This window comes from Equus caballus, chromosome 4, assembly GCF_041296265.1.
Source record: "Equus caballus isolate H_3958 breed thoroughbred chromosome 4, TB-T2T, whole genome shotgun sequence".
Lineage (NCBI taxonomy): Eukaryota > Metazoa > Chordata > Mammalia > Perissodactyla > Equidae > Equus > Equus caballus.
In genome coordinates, this window is record NC_091687.1 from 88,376,869 (window position 1) to 88,393,348 (window position 16,480).

The following is a 16,480-nucleotide window of genomic DNA, read 5'->3' on the forward strand; positions in this document are numbered from 1 at the left end:
CCACTTACAGCTTCAATCCTGGGCTTCAGGGGCCTATCCTGCGTGGTTTCCTTTTTTATCCAAACACCTCAGCTCAGTCTAACTCTGGAATCTATGAAGGAAACTGTTCTACCTGAAAACATGACCCAAGAGGGACAGGACCAATTCCTGTCGCTGTGCCCGATTCTTTCCATCATGGGTTATAGCTCTAGAAGTGGCCTTATCTGCTGCTACCACTATAGTGACCCCTCATTTTGTCTCGTGCCTTTCACCCAGGAGTTTTCAATAGGTTGAATTCTGTTTATTACTCATCATGTGTCACTTGGCATCTCTTTTGTGTCTAGCACAGTGTTAGGCACAGTGGGGATTACAAGAGGAGTTTATATCACAGAGTTTATATCACTCTGCACTTGCCTGTCTTCATCACAGATAAGAGTTTGCTGAGGTGACAGGAATTCTATGGGCTCCTTTACCTTAGACCACTTTCTCTATAGCTACCTAGCCAGAGAATGGCAGATACTCATGTTTATGTGTATGATAAGTGGAAACACAGCGAGTAAAGCAAGCTTATGGGTTCCCCTTCTCTCCCTCCTCCCTGTGGCAGCAACAGCCAGGCCTGTAGCAGTGCTCTTCGGAAACCAGCCATCTCCATTGCTGATAGCACAGAGCTCCGGTGAGTGAGGCTGGCCAAGGGATTGGAAGAGGGGATGGTTAGCAGTGGGTCACCCTTTGCCCAAATCCCAAGATGCACCCAGACCACTAGAAGTTGCTAATTCCGCTGGGTTGGGCTCCCACAGAGACCATCCCTGAGGTCTCTGACTACAGGCAGGGAGCTGCCTTGGGAATCTCTTGTGATCCTTCTATAACCCCAGGGTGCTGCTGAGTGTCATGTATCTCATGGTGGAAAATATTCGCCTGGAGCGAGAGACAGACTCCTGCGGGTGGAGGACAGCCCGGGATACCTTCCGCACTGAATTGAGTAAGAAGTGGCACTTGAGGAAGGGTAGGAATGGGATACTGATGGTGGAGGGGAAGTATAGCATCTACCTAGGAGAGACAGACAGCCTTTCTTTTTTTAGAATTAATATCTTTTCTTTTAGGATAGAGATTCTGCGTGGCAGGCATGAGGGCCTGGCTTGATTGCCCTGTGTCTATGAGCTAGGACCAGTCATACGTCTTCTCTATGCCTTGGTTTCCTTGGTTATAAATGAGGATAGCCATCCCTCTCTCATTCCATCACAAATTCCACATGAAAAAATGAGTTGAATCACCTTGAAAATATAAGTTGGTGTTGTCATCAGACAGGGATAAGATACGAAGGCCTATGTGATTTTAAAAATATATTCATTTATGTGGGGAAGTGAATTGTGATCCACAAAATGTGTTGAGTCCTTCAGCCAGAAAGCAATTTTATTATTTGTGGCGTGTCATCCAGCCCCAAGCTTTGGGAGCTAAGTCATTTTACCTACGTGGCCTCCCTTCCTACCCTTGAGGGGCTTTCCTCTGGGGGCTCTCTAAGCCTCCTTCTAAGAACTAAGTACTCAAATTCTTCAGGGGAGGTGAGTGCCTTTCTCACTGTGTCCGGAATCAGGGTTACAGGGGCAGGGTTTCAGCCACCTCATCCTTACTTTCTCACTTGCCTTTCTCCACACCCCCCTAGGCTTTTCCATGCATAATGAGGAGCCTTTTGCCCTTCTTCTTTTCTCCATGGTTACCAAGTTCTGCAGTGGCCTGGCTCCCCACTTCCCCATAAAAAAGGTTTTGCTTCTGCTCTGGAAGGTGGTCATGGTGAGTGGCTGATTCTCCCCGCTCTTATCTCATCAGATCAGAAGTGCCCTCTGCCACCTCAGTTTCTTCTAATTTCAGGAGGCTTGAGCTAGGCAGAAGAATAGGGCAGCTATTAGCCAATGGAGGGGCAACAAGGCTGCCCTAGAGAAATCAGGTGTTCTGTATCAGCACGGGTTACCTGTTTCTGTTGAACTGGTAGGAGATGCCACTCTATGAGTCGGGGTGTCATTGCACCTTACCCTGATAGAGCTGACATTTCATAGAAAGAGCAATGGCTGAGAGTCTGGCCTCTGCTGACGCTGAGGAACCTTGGACAACTCTCTGTGCCTCAGCTTCTCTACCTGTAAGATGTGGGGTTCAGTGCCTGCCCTCCATCCAGATAAATAGACTTGCTTTAAAAAAACAAAGTCCTTGTGAGTCTGTGGTTGCAGTTGTTACTGATCGTTCAATCTGAACCTTCATCTCTGGCTCCCACCCCACAGGACTGGCTGCCCTCCAGGGCAGACCTCATAGGAGGAACTACCTCTTGACTGCAGAGGAAATTGAGTGACTCTGGGGGTTTGTAGCATGTGGATGTGCTCCTTAAATAGGGGACATGGTTTCCTGTTTTTTCAATGGAGGCTCCCAAGAGTCCCTTTCCTAATTTCTGGTGATGTTTCCAGCCCTGAATCAGTAAATAATGCTTTATCCAGACTCCTGAACCCCTCAGACTGAGGATAGTAAACACATTTGCCCCTTCCTGTTTTATTACTTCCTAATTAAGAATGGGGTCCGAGGGGGCTGGAAGTTGGGGCTCTTCCTCTCTATCCATGTTTCCCTGACCTTACTCTCTCGGACTTCCCTCCTTTCCTCTTTCTTTTTTTCCCTTTTCTTGTTTACCCTTAGTTTACACTCGGTGGATTTGAGCATCTTCAGGCTCTGAAAGTACAGAAGCGGGCAGAATTGGGCCTACCTCCACTGGCTGAGGACAGTATCCAGGTTGTAAAGAGCATGCGTGCTGCCTCTCCACCTTCTTACACTCTTGACCTGGGGGAGTCTCAGCTGGCACCACCACCCTCTAAGCTGCGAGGCCGCCGCGGTTCTCGAAGGGTATGGACTAAAGCAGACAGTGGTGCTGTGACACTGGCCAGAAATCAAGATTCTAAGCTACTCTGGATGTGGTAGGAAAGGGCAGTAAAATGACCCAGCTCATCCTTCCCCTGGTTGGCCCTGTGACCAAACTGAAACCTTAGAGTCTACTCTTTGGCCTCTGTCCCTGAGCCCTAACAGCCCCTGACAGGGCTATCGTGATATCACATCATAGATCTATATCTTGCTACAGGGTCATTGGCTTAGACCTCAGTGCCTAGAGTTCCCTAGCATCCTGAACAACATTTAGGGTATAATCCTGGGGATAGGGACCCAGGGCACCTGAACAGGGCTCCCAACAAATCCATGTGCCCACAGTGAGGCACTTATCATTTTCTTGGCAGCAAGAAGGTTTACTCTGAGCCAGTCACACTTTTGTCTGGCCCTGGAACCAGAGGCTTACATTTACAAGGTAACTGTTTAGGGTTCTGGGTATAGTCTGCATCCCTGAAAAGGTCAGAATGACAAGTTACACTGAGCTGACCATACTCCTACAAACTTACTTGCCTGATCTGCCTGAGTTCACCAACTACAGGTGACAGGACCAAATAGTCACACTTAGTAATCTAGTCTACATAATCTGCAATGTGATTTTTTTAACCTTTATTTTTGTTTTATAAAGTAATGCTTACTCATTGTAGAAAATTTGGAACAAATATAAAAATATGAAGAAGGGAAAAAAAAATCACCCACAAGCTTAACAACCAGAGGCAGTCATGGTTAACTTTTTGGCCTATTTCTGTCCAATCTTTTTTTCTTTCTGTGACAAGATTTAAAATTCTAAACTTGCTTCCTTCTGCCTAGCAGCAAGCTTCTGTCTTCCTCTTCCTCAGTCAGCCAGCTGGTTTATGCTCACAGAAGGCAAACTAATTGAATGTTCACCTAAGCAGAGCATAATTAGGAAGGGAAGTGCTGGCAAAAAAAAGGCATCAGTGTTTTCTCAAAGTTCAGTAACTGACTTTGGGATTATCTACGCTCTGTTCCCTGATCATTGGCGTCTTTGCCTGAGAGCTACTTGTCCTGGAATTGGGCCTGGTGGGGATACTAGGATTGTAGTGGGGAATGAGATAGTCTCACAGGAGCTGCATGGTTGTTGTATGTTTCTTAAGTCTTGCAGCCTGAGGGTAGAGGGTGGCTTCAAACAGGGATGTTCAGGGTGAGATCTCTGTACACCTCTCTGCACCCCCCCACCTCCCCACAGCAACTCCTCACTAAGCAGGACAGCCTGGACATCTACAATGAAAGAGATCTCTTTAAGACTGAGGAACCAGCCACAGAGGAGGAAGAGGAGTCTACTGGCGATGGAGAACGAACTTTGGATGGAGAGTTAGACCTGCTAGAGCAGGACCCTTTGGTGCCACCTCCACCCTCACAGACACTCCTCTCTGCTGAGCGAGTGGCCTTTCCCAAGGGCCTGCCCTGGGCCCCAAAGGTCAGGTAGGTTTGATAATACTGGGGACGCTGAGCTTTGGAGGTATAATTGCTGAAGGCCCAGGGTGGAGTGTTGATGTATTCAAGTCCCAACAAGCTGGGCTTGAAGTCAGAATACCTGGGTTTGAAGTTCCGTCTGTTGGCTGCTGTCTTCGCCCAATGCTTCTAATCCTCCAGTTGGAGGGGTAGGAGCCCAGAAAGATTTTGTCTCTCAAGGTTTGCTTTTCTTTCCTTTTCTGGGATTTGTCTCTCCGCCATCCTCTCAGACAGAAGGACATTGAACACTTCTTAGAGATGAGCAGGAACAAGTTCATTGGATTCACTCTGGGGCAGTAAGTGACTGAATGGTCAGAATTGGCTATAAAGGGGTTCTTAGGAGGCCAGAGTAGTGGGTGGCTTGGAAGGAGAGATATTGCATGGTAGTCATGATGCAACCTAGAGCCATTCGGCCATGGGCAACTCCCAGTGACTACTTTGGGTTCTTGCCATGGAATTTTTTCCTTCCAGTTTCCTAGAAGAACTCTTATGTTCTTAGCCAGGTGTAGGACCTTGAGCAATAAGTCATTTCCCTCTTGGGGTTCAATTTTCTCATGAGAGTTTTGGATTAGATAGTCCCTGGGGGCCCCATCCTGCTTTAATGGGCTAGAATTCTGTGAAGAAGCAACACAGTCAGAACAGATCCAATCTTCTCCTATTTCCCCAGCCTCATGAATCCTTCCCTCTGGCCTCTATAAAAGCTGAGATGGCATTGTTACTGGTGTTTTACTGTCAAAAGTGTCATTGGGCTACATGCCGTTTTAAGTAGGAACCTACCACTCCCAGACAAAGTGAGTCCCCAAAAGACTGTACAAAAATTCTAATTTTCAGGAATACTTCTCTGTACCATTGTTCTTTTTGTGTCCTGAAGCAGTAATGGAGGACCCAGAAGCTTGCATAAAAAGATCTGGGATACCACATGTTGAAAGTGGCATGGTCCATGTAACTCTAGGGGATATCATTTGTTCTCTATACTTTTGACACTTATGATCTGGTGTGTCTTGCATTTCACAGGGACACAGATACCTTGGTTGGATTACCCAGGCCGATCCACGAGAGTGTGAAGACCCTAAAGCAGGTGACCAGGGTGGGCTCTCAGTCTTCAGGGATAGGGAACCCTCAAGGCAATTTAGATTACTAGGATCCTGGGTATTGGCTAGGCCTCTTTTACCAGACACATTCTGAATTATTGTTCTATATCTCCCCTGCAGGCATTTTGGCCAAAGAAGAAAAAATGAGATCTCTCCCTACTTACCCAGTTTCCTACATTCAGATAGATGAAAAAGTTCTCCTTTTTTCCTCTCATTGCTTTTCTCTCCTGCCACTCCTCCCTCTCTCTTCCCACTCCTCACTTCCTTTCACTTCTCTCTCCCTATAGGGCCACTAACTTCCAAAGGCCCGAGACTGAATAGCAGTCTGCTCTGTATCCAAAGTGTGTGTGAGCACAAAGAATAAAAGTAGTCATCTCTTGCCCAGATCTTTTTTTTTTTTAGGAAGATTGGCCTTGAGCTAACATCTGTTGCCAGTGCTCCTCTTTTTGCCTGAAGAAGATTGTCCCCGAGCTAACATCTGTGCCAATCTTCCTCTATTTTGTATGTGGGATGCCACCACAGCATGGCTGGATGAGTGTTGTGTGGGTCCACACCCAGGATACAAATCCACAAACTCCAGGCCACTGAAGCAGAGCGTGCAAACTTTACCACTATGCCACCAGGCCAGGCTTCTCACACAGATCTTAAACCCTCCCCAACCCTGTCATCATCACTCTATGCACACATAGCACACACACATTCAGCAAAACTCTCAGGGCAGTGGTCCAGAGGCAAAGGCCTGATTTTGGCTTCCCCTTACACTTTGATTGAAGGTAAATGCTTAGGTTTTTGCTGCTTTTCAACAAATATGGAAACATGGAATAAAAAGAAACACTGTACATGAAACACTTTGCTAAGTGTTAATGATGCAAAAGGGAATAAGACTCCTGCCTTCAAAGAGTTCATGGTCTGTTTAGGGTGACAGACCCATAAACAGGACATTTCCTTGTTATTGGGGAAGTTAATCAAGAGGCTGGTACACATGTGATTGAGGCCCTCAGCCCCTTGTTGATGTCTTATTTTTCCTAGCACAAGTACGTCTCCATCGCAGATGTTCAGATCAAAAATGAGGAGGAGCTGGAGAAGTGCCCCATGTCTTTGGTGAGCCAAGGGGGTCCTGCACAGGAGGAGGGCAGGAGGAAATCTGTCTTCAGTGTTGTCACAGAGCATGCGTGCGTGCCTTTGGGCTCTTACTGTGTACCAGGCAAGGCAAGGTCCCTAATTTCATGATACATTAAAGGTAGAGAAAAAAGATAATGAACAAATAATTAAGAAAACAAGAAGACTATCAGAGAATGGGAGATACAATGAAGAAAATTTTAAAAGGATGATATATTAGGAGCGTCTATCATGTAGTAGACTACTTAGCTTGGGTTGGGCAGTCAAGATAGGTAGACCTCTGAGAAGGTGACAGTTAAGCTAAGATGTGAGGTACAAGAAGGAGCTGCCCATAGGAAGATCAGGGAAAAGAGCATTCTAAACAGAGAATGGCCTTAACAAGGTGAGAGCAGACTCAGAGTATTAGGGATAGTGAACAAAGATCTGTGGCTGGAGCACAGGGGCAAGGGGGTAGGGTTGTATGAGATGGAGTCAGGGAGGAGACCTGGGGCCACTTTACACAGGACCTGTAAGCAAAGATAGGAAGAGTGAAGTTGTTTCACGGTACACAGGTAAGTGTTGGAGATTTTAAGCAGGGGAGTGACCATGATCTGATTTATCTTTTTAGAAACCACTGGCTGCTGTGTAAAGGCTAGACCAGGAAAGAGTAGAAGCAGGGAAGTCAGTTAGGAAACTCTTAAAATAATCAATGTGAGAGCTGCTGGTGACATGGACTGCAGTAGTAATTGTGGAGATAGTGAAAAGTAGATGAATTTAGATTATATTTTGGAGGTGTAGCTGACAAGACTTGCCGTTCAATTGGATGTGGATAGAGAGGCAAAGAAGGGAATTAAGAATAAGTACCATTTGCCAAGATGGGGAGTTCTGTTTTATCAAGAGTTCTGTTTTGGTCATACTCAGTTTTAGATGTTCATTGGACACCCATGCGGAACAGCCAAGCAATTAGATATGTGGGTCTAGAGTTTTGGAGAGAGGACAAGCCTAGAGAAATAAATTTGGGAGCTGTTGACTTATGGACAGTGTTAAAAGCCATAGAACTGGCTGAGGTAACCCAGGGAGAGAGTAGAGATAGAGAAGAGGATAGAACCCAGGACAAAGCCCTGGGGCACACGAATATGTTGAGGGTGGGATGAGTTAGGAAAGGAGCCAGAAAAAAAGAGTAAGAAAAACTCTCAGTAACGTAGGAGGAAATCCAGGAGATTGTGATATGTAAAAGCTAAGAAAAGAAATTCTTTCAAGAAGGGAGTGATCAGCTATGTCAAATGCTGCTGATAAATGGAGCACGATGATACTGGAGGTGCCCATTGGATTTGGCAACATGAAAATAACTAGTGACCTTGCTAAGAACAACCTTAAATGAAGTAGTGGGGCTAGAAGCCTAGTTGGAATGTGTTGAAAAAGGAAAGTAAGGAAAGGAGGTAGACAGTCAACATAGACACCATGGAAGTTTTATTATGAAAAGGATAGAAATGGGATGGTAGCTGAAGGAGGATGTAAGGTCAAGGGAAAGTGTTTTATCTAGGCGATATCAGAGAATGTTTATGTCCTAAAAGATGATCCAGAGGAGAGAAGATAATTACAGAACTGATGCATTTGATAAAGTAGAAGAGTGTGAGATCCCATGCACGAATGAAGGGTTGGCCTTGATAAGAGCACAGGCCGTTCATCCTTCATGTCAAGAAGGAAGGTAGAGACTCTGCTAGAATTGGTGTTGAGAAGATGAGGCTATGCCTTATCTGATTGTTTCTGTTTTCTCCAAGAAGTGTGAGGCTGGGTCAGCAGCTGTTGAGGTGATTGGTTTGAGGAGAGAGGAGAAGGTATGAAATAGGCCTTCTGGAGAGCAAAAAGGCAAACATGCAGGATTGCCAGGGTTTATTAGATGCCCATTTAAGACTTGTGTCCATTTAAGCAGCAGGTGAGTTGTGAGGGATGGAAGGGACCTGATTACTCTTCCTTGCCTTAGGGTCTCATGGCAGTGACCCTTACCCTAGAACAGAGGGACCTTGGGAGAGGAAGGACTGCATTGGCCAAAGATGACTGTGGCCTGAGCAGGCTCTTGAGCACCGGAGGCCCATGTCTCCCCACTCTGATAAAAGACTTAGAGTCATCAAAATGAGAAAGAGAGTTGTACATGAGGAGTCTGGTCAGAAAGGAGGAAGGGATGTTGTAGGTGTTCATAGAGAAGGAAGGAAAATAGTTTTCACCTAAAACCTTCCTTTCTAATACTCCTTCCTGTCTCAGGCCATAGATTATCCAACTCCCTTATTAATTCTCTCTATTGAGTTACCTACCTCTCTTTCCTGGCTTCAGAGCATTCCAGAGTTCTCAGATGGCCTCAGATTGACACCATGGGAAGTGCCTTTGTGTGAGGCATCTGTTCCAGTGTCTGAGGCATACTTGCAGCCTGATTTACACCCCTCTGTGTTCGTGGTCTGAGCCAACCTCTACATGGGAGTTCTGACTCCTGATTCAGCATGTGACATGGCAAGAAGATTTCTGGATTGATTCCAGATAATAGGAAAACTAAAATCATAGGTTGTCAGGGCTGGAAGAGCCCTCAAAGGTCATCCAGACCAGCCCACTGATCCTATAGAAGAGGAAACTAGGACCCAGAGAGGGAAAATAACTCACCCAAGGTCATACAATGAGTCATTAGCACAGCTAGGATAGGAACCTAGATCTGACTACCAGCTCAGTGCTCTTTTCACTGCCACCCTAGACAACCAAGAAAACGTAGCCTTTGGTCAACTGGAAAATGGCCTGGGCAAACTGTGTGTTTCCTGCCATAGGGGGAAGAGATGGTACCAGAGACACCATGTGAAATCCTCTACCAGGGCATGCTGTATAGCCTTCCCCAATACATGGTAAGAAGACAGCCGAGCCAGAGCTGCCCTTCTCTGCTGCAAGGAACAGACAGCTGAGAGCCATTTCAAGCTGAGCTTTCTATCATTTGAGCTTGATTTCTGAGCTTTAGCCCCTAAGGCAAGGCATTCTCTAACATATTAGAATTCTGAGCTTTCCTCAGGGCTCCTCTGAGAGGAAGGAGGACTTGGCTGTACTCCCAAGTCCTTCTTTGGGAAGGGTGGAGAATAAGGTGGGGTACATGTAGGATGTATTGGGGACCCTCCTCCTACGTAAAACCCTAGTCACTCTGAGGTCTGCTGTGGTCCTAAATAGCCTCAGGCTGAGAATGGTGAGGATGCTGATGATTAGGGTTAGAGGAAGGAAAAGGGTGGGGGAAGTGAGATCTTGCTTATACCTCCCACCTTATTTCTAGGCATTGTCCCTCTTGCTTTGCTCCTTCCATCTTCCTCCTTGGAAGGAGCAGTCTTGAGGCAGGACAGTCTATAAGCTCCTTCTGACTCCTTAGCCTCACAGGTCATTGAGGTAAGAACTTAGAGGAAGGCTTTAAAACACTTCTCATAGGGCTGTTGAAGTATGGGAGAATAGCCTTGTTGAATGGGGTGGACAGGGATGGATTTCCTCATTTTCTACTTCCTAGATTGCTCTGCTTAAGATTCTGCTGGCTGCAGCCCCCACCTCCAAGGCTAAGACAGACTCTATCAATATCCTGGCAGATGTCCTGCCTGAGGAGATGCCGTGAGTGCTTCAGCTGGGGCACCTGCTGAATGTTAGCTGTCTTGTCTGCAGGGTCTCTCTAGTGCCCACCCCACCTTGTTAACACTTACAGGGATTGTCTCCAAAGAGATCGCCCCTCCCCCTCTAGTAGCCCCTTTCCACTGCAGTGCTCTCTGCTATGCTCTTTTTAGCTCTGAATTCAGGGTCTGGAGGGCAACATTAGTACCAGTGACTGGCTGCACAGGTATGTGGGTTGACATTGCCAAGGGATGAGCTTGCCAAAGGAGAGGGAGAAACAAAGAGATCAGAGGAGCTTTTCTCCAGACGGGCTCGTAAGTGGGAACTCCAGAGGTTTTCCTAACACAGAAGTTCAAATTTCCCAAGTTCTGGCTCTCTTGTGTATACTGTATCTGACCCAAATACTTGGGTCCTTGTAAGCCTCTCTCGAAGGCCACCCTCTGTACTGACTCCTCCTCTCCCCATTGTAGTATCACTGTACTTCAGAGCATGAAGCTGGGCATCGATGTGAACAGGCACAAGGAGATCATCGTAAAGAGTATCTCTGCCCTGCTCCTGCTCCTCCTCAAACACTTCAAACTAAACCATATCTACCAGGTGAGCTGCTAGTGTGCTTCTCCACAGATCTCAGGTGTTCTCCAGGCCCTGTCTCCCAAAGGAAGGATACAAGGGCCTTTGTAGTCCAGCTGAGCATCTTTTAGCCCTTTCTTTGTCTCAGTCAGGGAATCCAGATACCTATTGCTCACGGGTGAGGTATGCAGTGGGATGTGGGGAACTGTCCTAGAAAGGTACAGAAGTCTTGTCCTTTTAACACTGTTCGAGGGTTCTGGGTAGGAATCCCTAGCTTCTTGGGAATATGCCTAACCTGATTTGAAGCAATGGAAGACAGGATTCAAGCGTTCCATAAAAAAGGGAGAAAAAACTGTGTTGAGCATACTTTTCTATATGTGAGGCACTTTTCTAACATTTGAGATATAATTCTGAGTAAGGCACGATTCTGGCTCTTAAGGGCTTTGAAGTCTTGTAAAGGATGTGGATATATAAATAGCCAATTATGGAGTGATAAGTGCTGTGATAAAGGTAAGCATTGACTGCTGTGGAAACACCTAATCCAACCTGAGGTGGAGAAGAGGTGCCTTCTAACCTGAGTCCTAAAGAAACAGATGTTAGCCAGGAGATGGGAGTTATCAGGGAAGAAAGACAGGAAGCATTTCAAGCAGAAAAGCTAATTTGTGAAAGTCCCGAGGGGAGAGAGCAAAGTACCTTTGGAAACAAATTAAATGTTGCTGGAGTTCTGCCTGAGGTCAGGGGAGATGGAGAGGTCTGGTGATACATGAAGCTGAAGAGGACAGCAGGGGGCAGATCATAATGCATATGATAGCACACAATTATTGGGTACTTATAATGTGCCTGGCACTCTGTTAAGTTCATGTGGGATCTCATTTAATTCTCTCAACCCTACAAGGTAGGTCTTATTTTATCCCTGTTGTGTAGCTGAGGAAACTGAGGCTAAGAAAGGTTAAGAACCTGCTTCCCAGCCCAGAAGCCTTCTGGAGACCATGTATAAATTTAAGTCTGTTTGTAGGTGACAATGGATTGGAGGAGGGGGTGTTCCTTCCTAGGAAACCCCAATGATAAACAACTGATCCTATTAATAAAGTTGCACGTGTTCACTACTAAAAAAAAAAAAAAAAAAAGTATTTTAAACCATTAGTCCAGGCTCTGAAACCAGACTGACATGGCTGGAATCTCAGCTCTAACACTTACTAGCCACGTAACTTTGGACAAATTGTTGAATCTTTCTAACTCATCTTCCTGTTTTGTAAATTGGGAATAATAATAATGAATGGGGTTGCTGAGAAGATTAAAGAAGTTTAAAGATTTAGAAAAGTGCCCCATATATATAGAGATACTGGCTGTCACTCTGCCAGTTACTGGATACCACCAATCTATTAATTCGTATGCCAGGTAAACTAGTTTCTGTGCCACACTCTTTGGGATGAGAACAAAATCCAAATGCTTCATCATGGTCTACAAGAGAGGTCGGCAGACTTTTTCTGTAAAGGGCCAAGCAGTAAACATTGCAGGCTTTGAGGGCCATGGGGCCTCTACTACTCACCTCTGCCCTTGTGTCCTGGAAGCAGCCACAGGTGACATGGAAATGAATGAGTGTGGCTAGGTGCCAATAAAACTTTATTTATAGAAAAAAAAAAAAGAACCTACTTCCCAGGAAGGCATTGTTTGCCATGCTAAGCAGTTTGGTCTTGGTGCTGTGGGCATTTCCAAGATATAGGGGAAGATGGGGGCGCAGTGAATAGATGGTCTCTGTGGTGAGACCATGGGGAGGAGAGTGAGGCTTCTCATTCCTGCCCAGAGGCTGTGCCCCATTTTCCTCCTAAGAAGTCAGAACCGAGCTTGCTGGTAGAAGAGCAGGTCCTCAGAATGCAGGGAGACCCCTGCAAGGTCTGTGCCCATGGCAGGTTTGACTATATAGCCAGGGTGTTTTTTCATAGTAGTTCATTCAAAGACATCTTTGGGTGTGTTAGGGTGTCCTGGGCTCTCATACTTCTGCCACTGTTTGCTGAGCAGCAGCAGGGCTGGGAGGAGTAGGGGTGGGTGAGAGATAGTGTTCCTAGTAGAAAGAACAGAGAGCTGTGGATGTGTGTTTCTGTTTGCTTCTCTTGGTGGGCAGTATGTGGATCAACAGCCAGAGAGGTGGGTGGCTTGATGGGCCTTGCTAGTGTGTGTCAGTGTCAGTGAATCCTGAGAAGGATACAGACACATTTCAAACTGAAAAACATTTTCCATCATCTGATAGTGGATATGTATCAGCTCCTCCTTCTGAGGCTTTGGAAAATACTCTAGGTCAGCTGCCAGGGAGAAAATATTTGAGCAGAAGAGGAAAATGGGCAGCACAAGCTGACTGCCTACCCCTAACCACACACCCAGGGGCAGAGTGCAGCTTAGCTCACTGCCATGGCTACTTCCTGGTGATCAGGAAGAGCTAATGGATTTAAAACACCACAATTTTCTGCTTTTTCAACCCAGTTTCTGTACTGCCCCAGGAGTCTAGATTCTGAATCTAGAGACAAACTGTGTCTGAGTCTCCTCAGTGTATCATGGGCAAAATTCAGGTGATGCAACTCCATGATTCTTGATCACTAGGTCTTTCTGGACACAAACCCCATCCAGATTGAAGAGAGCAAAATGGAACCCCTATGTTCTGGTATTTAGCCCGTCAAAGAGATCTTGGACTTGTTCTCAGTGCAGTGTCTGTTGACTGAAGGGCTACTGTTGATTCATTCATTAAAATACTGATATTCTAAGTATGGGGGGTAATACAGTGAACCAGACAGACTCATGCTGGAGCCCACATTTCAGTGTTTGATTTGGTTACTGTGTGGCCATGTCCATCCTGACTGAGTGATGCCAGCAGTTGCCAGGAGTAAGCTGCACCTGTTCCTCTATATCAATCTCAGTTGAAGCAGTATGAGCCAGAGATTTGGTATGGAAGACAGCTCCCTCAGGGAGCCTTCCTTTCCTGTTGAGCTTAGGAACAAATCTCACAGCAGTTTTTTCTATTTATCTGGAACAGAATTTTCTTTGTGGTTTGTTTATGTTTTGTGCTTTTGGTCAGGCACCTGCAACATACACACACTGCAGATTGTCCCCCTCCGTGTAGGATGGGCTGATGAAGATTATTCTCCCCAGACTGATAACACAGTGGACAGTGGATAGTCTTAGGAATGGAATTAATTTGTACTTGCCGCCCTTTTTTTCACACATACGTTCTGTTCTCCCCCAAATAAACAGCCCTTTCTGCTTTGATCTTTTAATTTAGTTTGAATATGTATCACAACATTTGGTATTTGCCAACTGCATTCCATTGATCCTGAAGTTCTTCAATCAAAATATCTTGTCCTACATCACTGCCAAAAACAGGTATGGACTCTGGACAGGTTTATTTCAAAGAGCTGGGATGGTTGAGAAAGTTACATCATCTCTGAGCCTGTCAGTTCTCCTGGTGTCCCTAGTCCCTGCTTTCTTAGAGTGGTTGCTGTTAAATTTAATTTCCTTGAAGTGGTAGCTGATGGAGTATATGGTTTTTGCCTCTTCACAGAGGTGTTTGTATTTTAATAGTTTTGAAAACTGACAAATGTCATGACTCAAAGAAATGAAACTGCAACAATGACATTTTCTTCCTATGACAGAAGCATCCAGAAGATGTTTTTTATGAAACAGCCTGCTTGTCCAGCCCTAATCTTAGTATGTCATAAATTGGATCAATTAATTATACTACTTTGTAAACTGTCAAGTGTTTAAAGAATTTGTAAGTGAAGGTAAATAATAGACCCTTACTTAGATAGATCAATTGGTAGTTTAAAAAAATAGTGCTTTCACATCCATTATTTCATTTAATCTCCTCAGCGGTATAAAGAGGTATTACAATAGTTTTATTCTCATTTTACCAATTAGGAAAGATTCAGAGAGGTTAATCGACTTGCTCAAGATTGACATACTAGCGAGACTCATTAAGTAAGCAGCAGAGGCAGGATCAAAACATGAATTGCTTTCTGATCACCACTACTGTGAATACAAATTGATTTCCACTCCTCCAGCCAACTGGGGATTTGAAAGGTTGGAGTAGATCCTTGTTCTTTAGTTTGGTTCTTCCATGACAACTAGAACCATGCTAATCAGAGTTTACCAGAAGTGCTTTACCAAAGGCAAAGTTCCTAAAGTAGAAGAAGGCTAATCTGATCCTTGGGGTGACTGGAGAGGGGCTAGGAGATGTTGCCTCAGCAGTCTGTCAGTACTGCCTGAAATTCTACCATGGAGAGGCAGCCTACTCACATGTAGTTTAAAACGCACGTGGAACCTAAAGTCATGAGACCTGGATTCTGACCTGGATCTGCCATTTCCTAGCTATGTAATCTCAAGTGAGACACTTTGTTTCTCAACAGTACCTCCTCTGATTATATCATAGAGCTTTTGTAAACATCAGTTAAAATAAACATATATGAGAATGCTTTAAATACTTTTCTGGTTTGTGGAAAGCATTGGAGAATGGCTTTTTTTCCTAACTACACAGAGACTTTTGCCCTTTAAAAATGGCACTTAGACATGCTAGTTGGGTTACCAAGGAAAATGAAAATATAGATCAGGCTGGTAAGGGCTCCAGCTTCATGAAGGTACCTGTGTTCATCAGTCAGCCCTCTTTGTTATAAGTAACCGAAACCAGCTGCATCCGAGACCCTCTGCATCCATGGGCCTGAGGGGTGGGGGTGGGGGGCATACAATCCAATAGGTGTCCATTGGGTTCAATTTGGAGTTGGAAGAGTGCCAGACCACCATTTGCTAAGGTTGGCCTGGATGAGATGATCCTCTTGTACACCACCTGTAAGCTTTACTGTTGCATGATCCCTGAGGACTTGGAGCACCCACAGCTCAGTTTGGCTTGGTTTCCTCATGGCTCTTACAGTTTAAATATTCTAGAAAATTATTTTATGCCCCCTTAGGCTAGATTTAAGTTCACTGAGATTGGAACGATTCCATCTTTGATTTCCCTCCCCCGTTTCCTAATCAACAGCATCTACTTTGCCATGGGGCTTTGTCAGTGGGAAGTAGGTAAATAAGTGGATAAGCCAGCCAAGAATGTTTATCCTAATGGGGCAGTGCAGAATTGGCAACCCTGGGAGAATCTAGCAGTCAATTAAAATGATAAGCAACATTATAGGTAGATCCACTGCCCTCTCCTCTCCTACCCTGGTTCCTCTAGGTTATCTTTGTGGGTTTCTTGGATAGAGGTAAGCATTTCTGGCCAAATAAATTGTTAACCTTTTGCTTGGATAGAAGTTTTGACTTTCGAAATGTAGAGACAGATCCAAGGAATCCCATACTCCTCTTTATAGCCCCTGTTTTGCCAACATCCTCTATCCGCTTCCAACTGTTCTAGTTCAGATAGATTGGTGTTTAAAACCTCATGGAGTGTCGGAAACAGAAGGAGCATTAGAGATTAGCTAGTCTAAATTCTGCATTGTACCAGTGAAGAGGGCAGAAGGGGAAAGAGAGAGAGTTGTCATTTTGAGTAACTGTGTCCCTGTCATCATGTGGTGCCTTGTTTCCCCTACTGACTCATGCCTGCTTCCCTGGGCTCACCGCAGAGCCTCCAGCTCCCTTGTAGTCCTCCACTGTCAGTTTTGGGTGCAGACACTATTACCATTCTTTTTTTTTTTTTTGGAGGAAGATTAGCCCTGAGCTAACATCCGCTGCCAATCCTCTTTTTGCTGAGGAAGACTGGCCCTGAGCTA

The 16,480-nt window shown here is 45.3% G+C and overlaps 1 protein-coding gene across 4 annotated transcripts in view; it reads left to right on the forward strand.

Annotated features, from left to right (window-relative positions):
- Positions 1-16,480, forward strand: part of STRIP2 (striatin interacting protein 2) — a 43,666-nt gene that overhangs the window by 11,992 nt on the left and 15,194 nt on the right. For 2 of the 4 annotated variants that reach the window (XM_023639669.2, XM_023639668.2), the window contains 12 exons: positions 584-652; positions 852-958; positions 1,640-1,767; positions 2,653-2,856; positions 4,097-4,332; positions 4,593-4,658; positions 5,377-5,440; positions 6,483-6,554; positions 9,362-9,436; positions 10,075-10,172; positions 10,640-10,766; positions 14,011-14,111. In XM_023639669.2, coding sequence (XP_023495437.1) covers positions 584-652; positions 852-958; positions 1,640-1,767; positions 2,653-2,856; positions 4,097-4,332; positions 4,593-4,658; positions 5,377-5,440; positions 6,483-6,554; positions 9,362-9,436; positions 10,075-10,172; positions 10,640-10,766; positions 14,011-14,111 — 1,347 coding nt within the window. The remainder of the gene's footprint in view (positions 1-583; positions 653-851; positions 959-1,639; positions 1,768-2,652; positions 2,857-4,096; positions 4,333-4,592; positions 4,659-5,376; positions 5,441-6,482; positions 6,555-9,361; positions 9,437-10,074; positions 10,173-10,639; positions 10,767-14,010; positions 14,112-16,480) is intronic. The other 2 variants (XM_070265058.1, XM_070265060.1) reach the window with 1 other exon arrangement.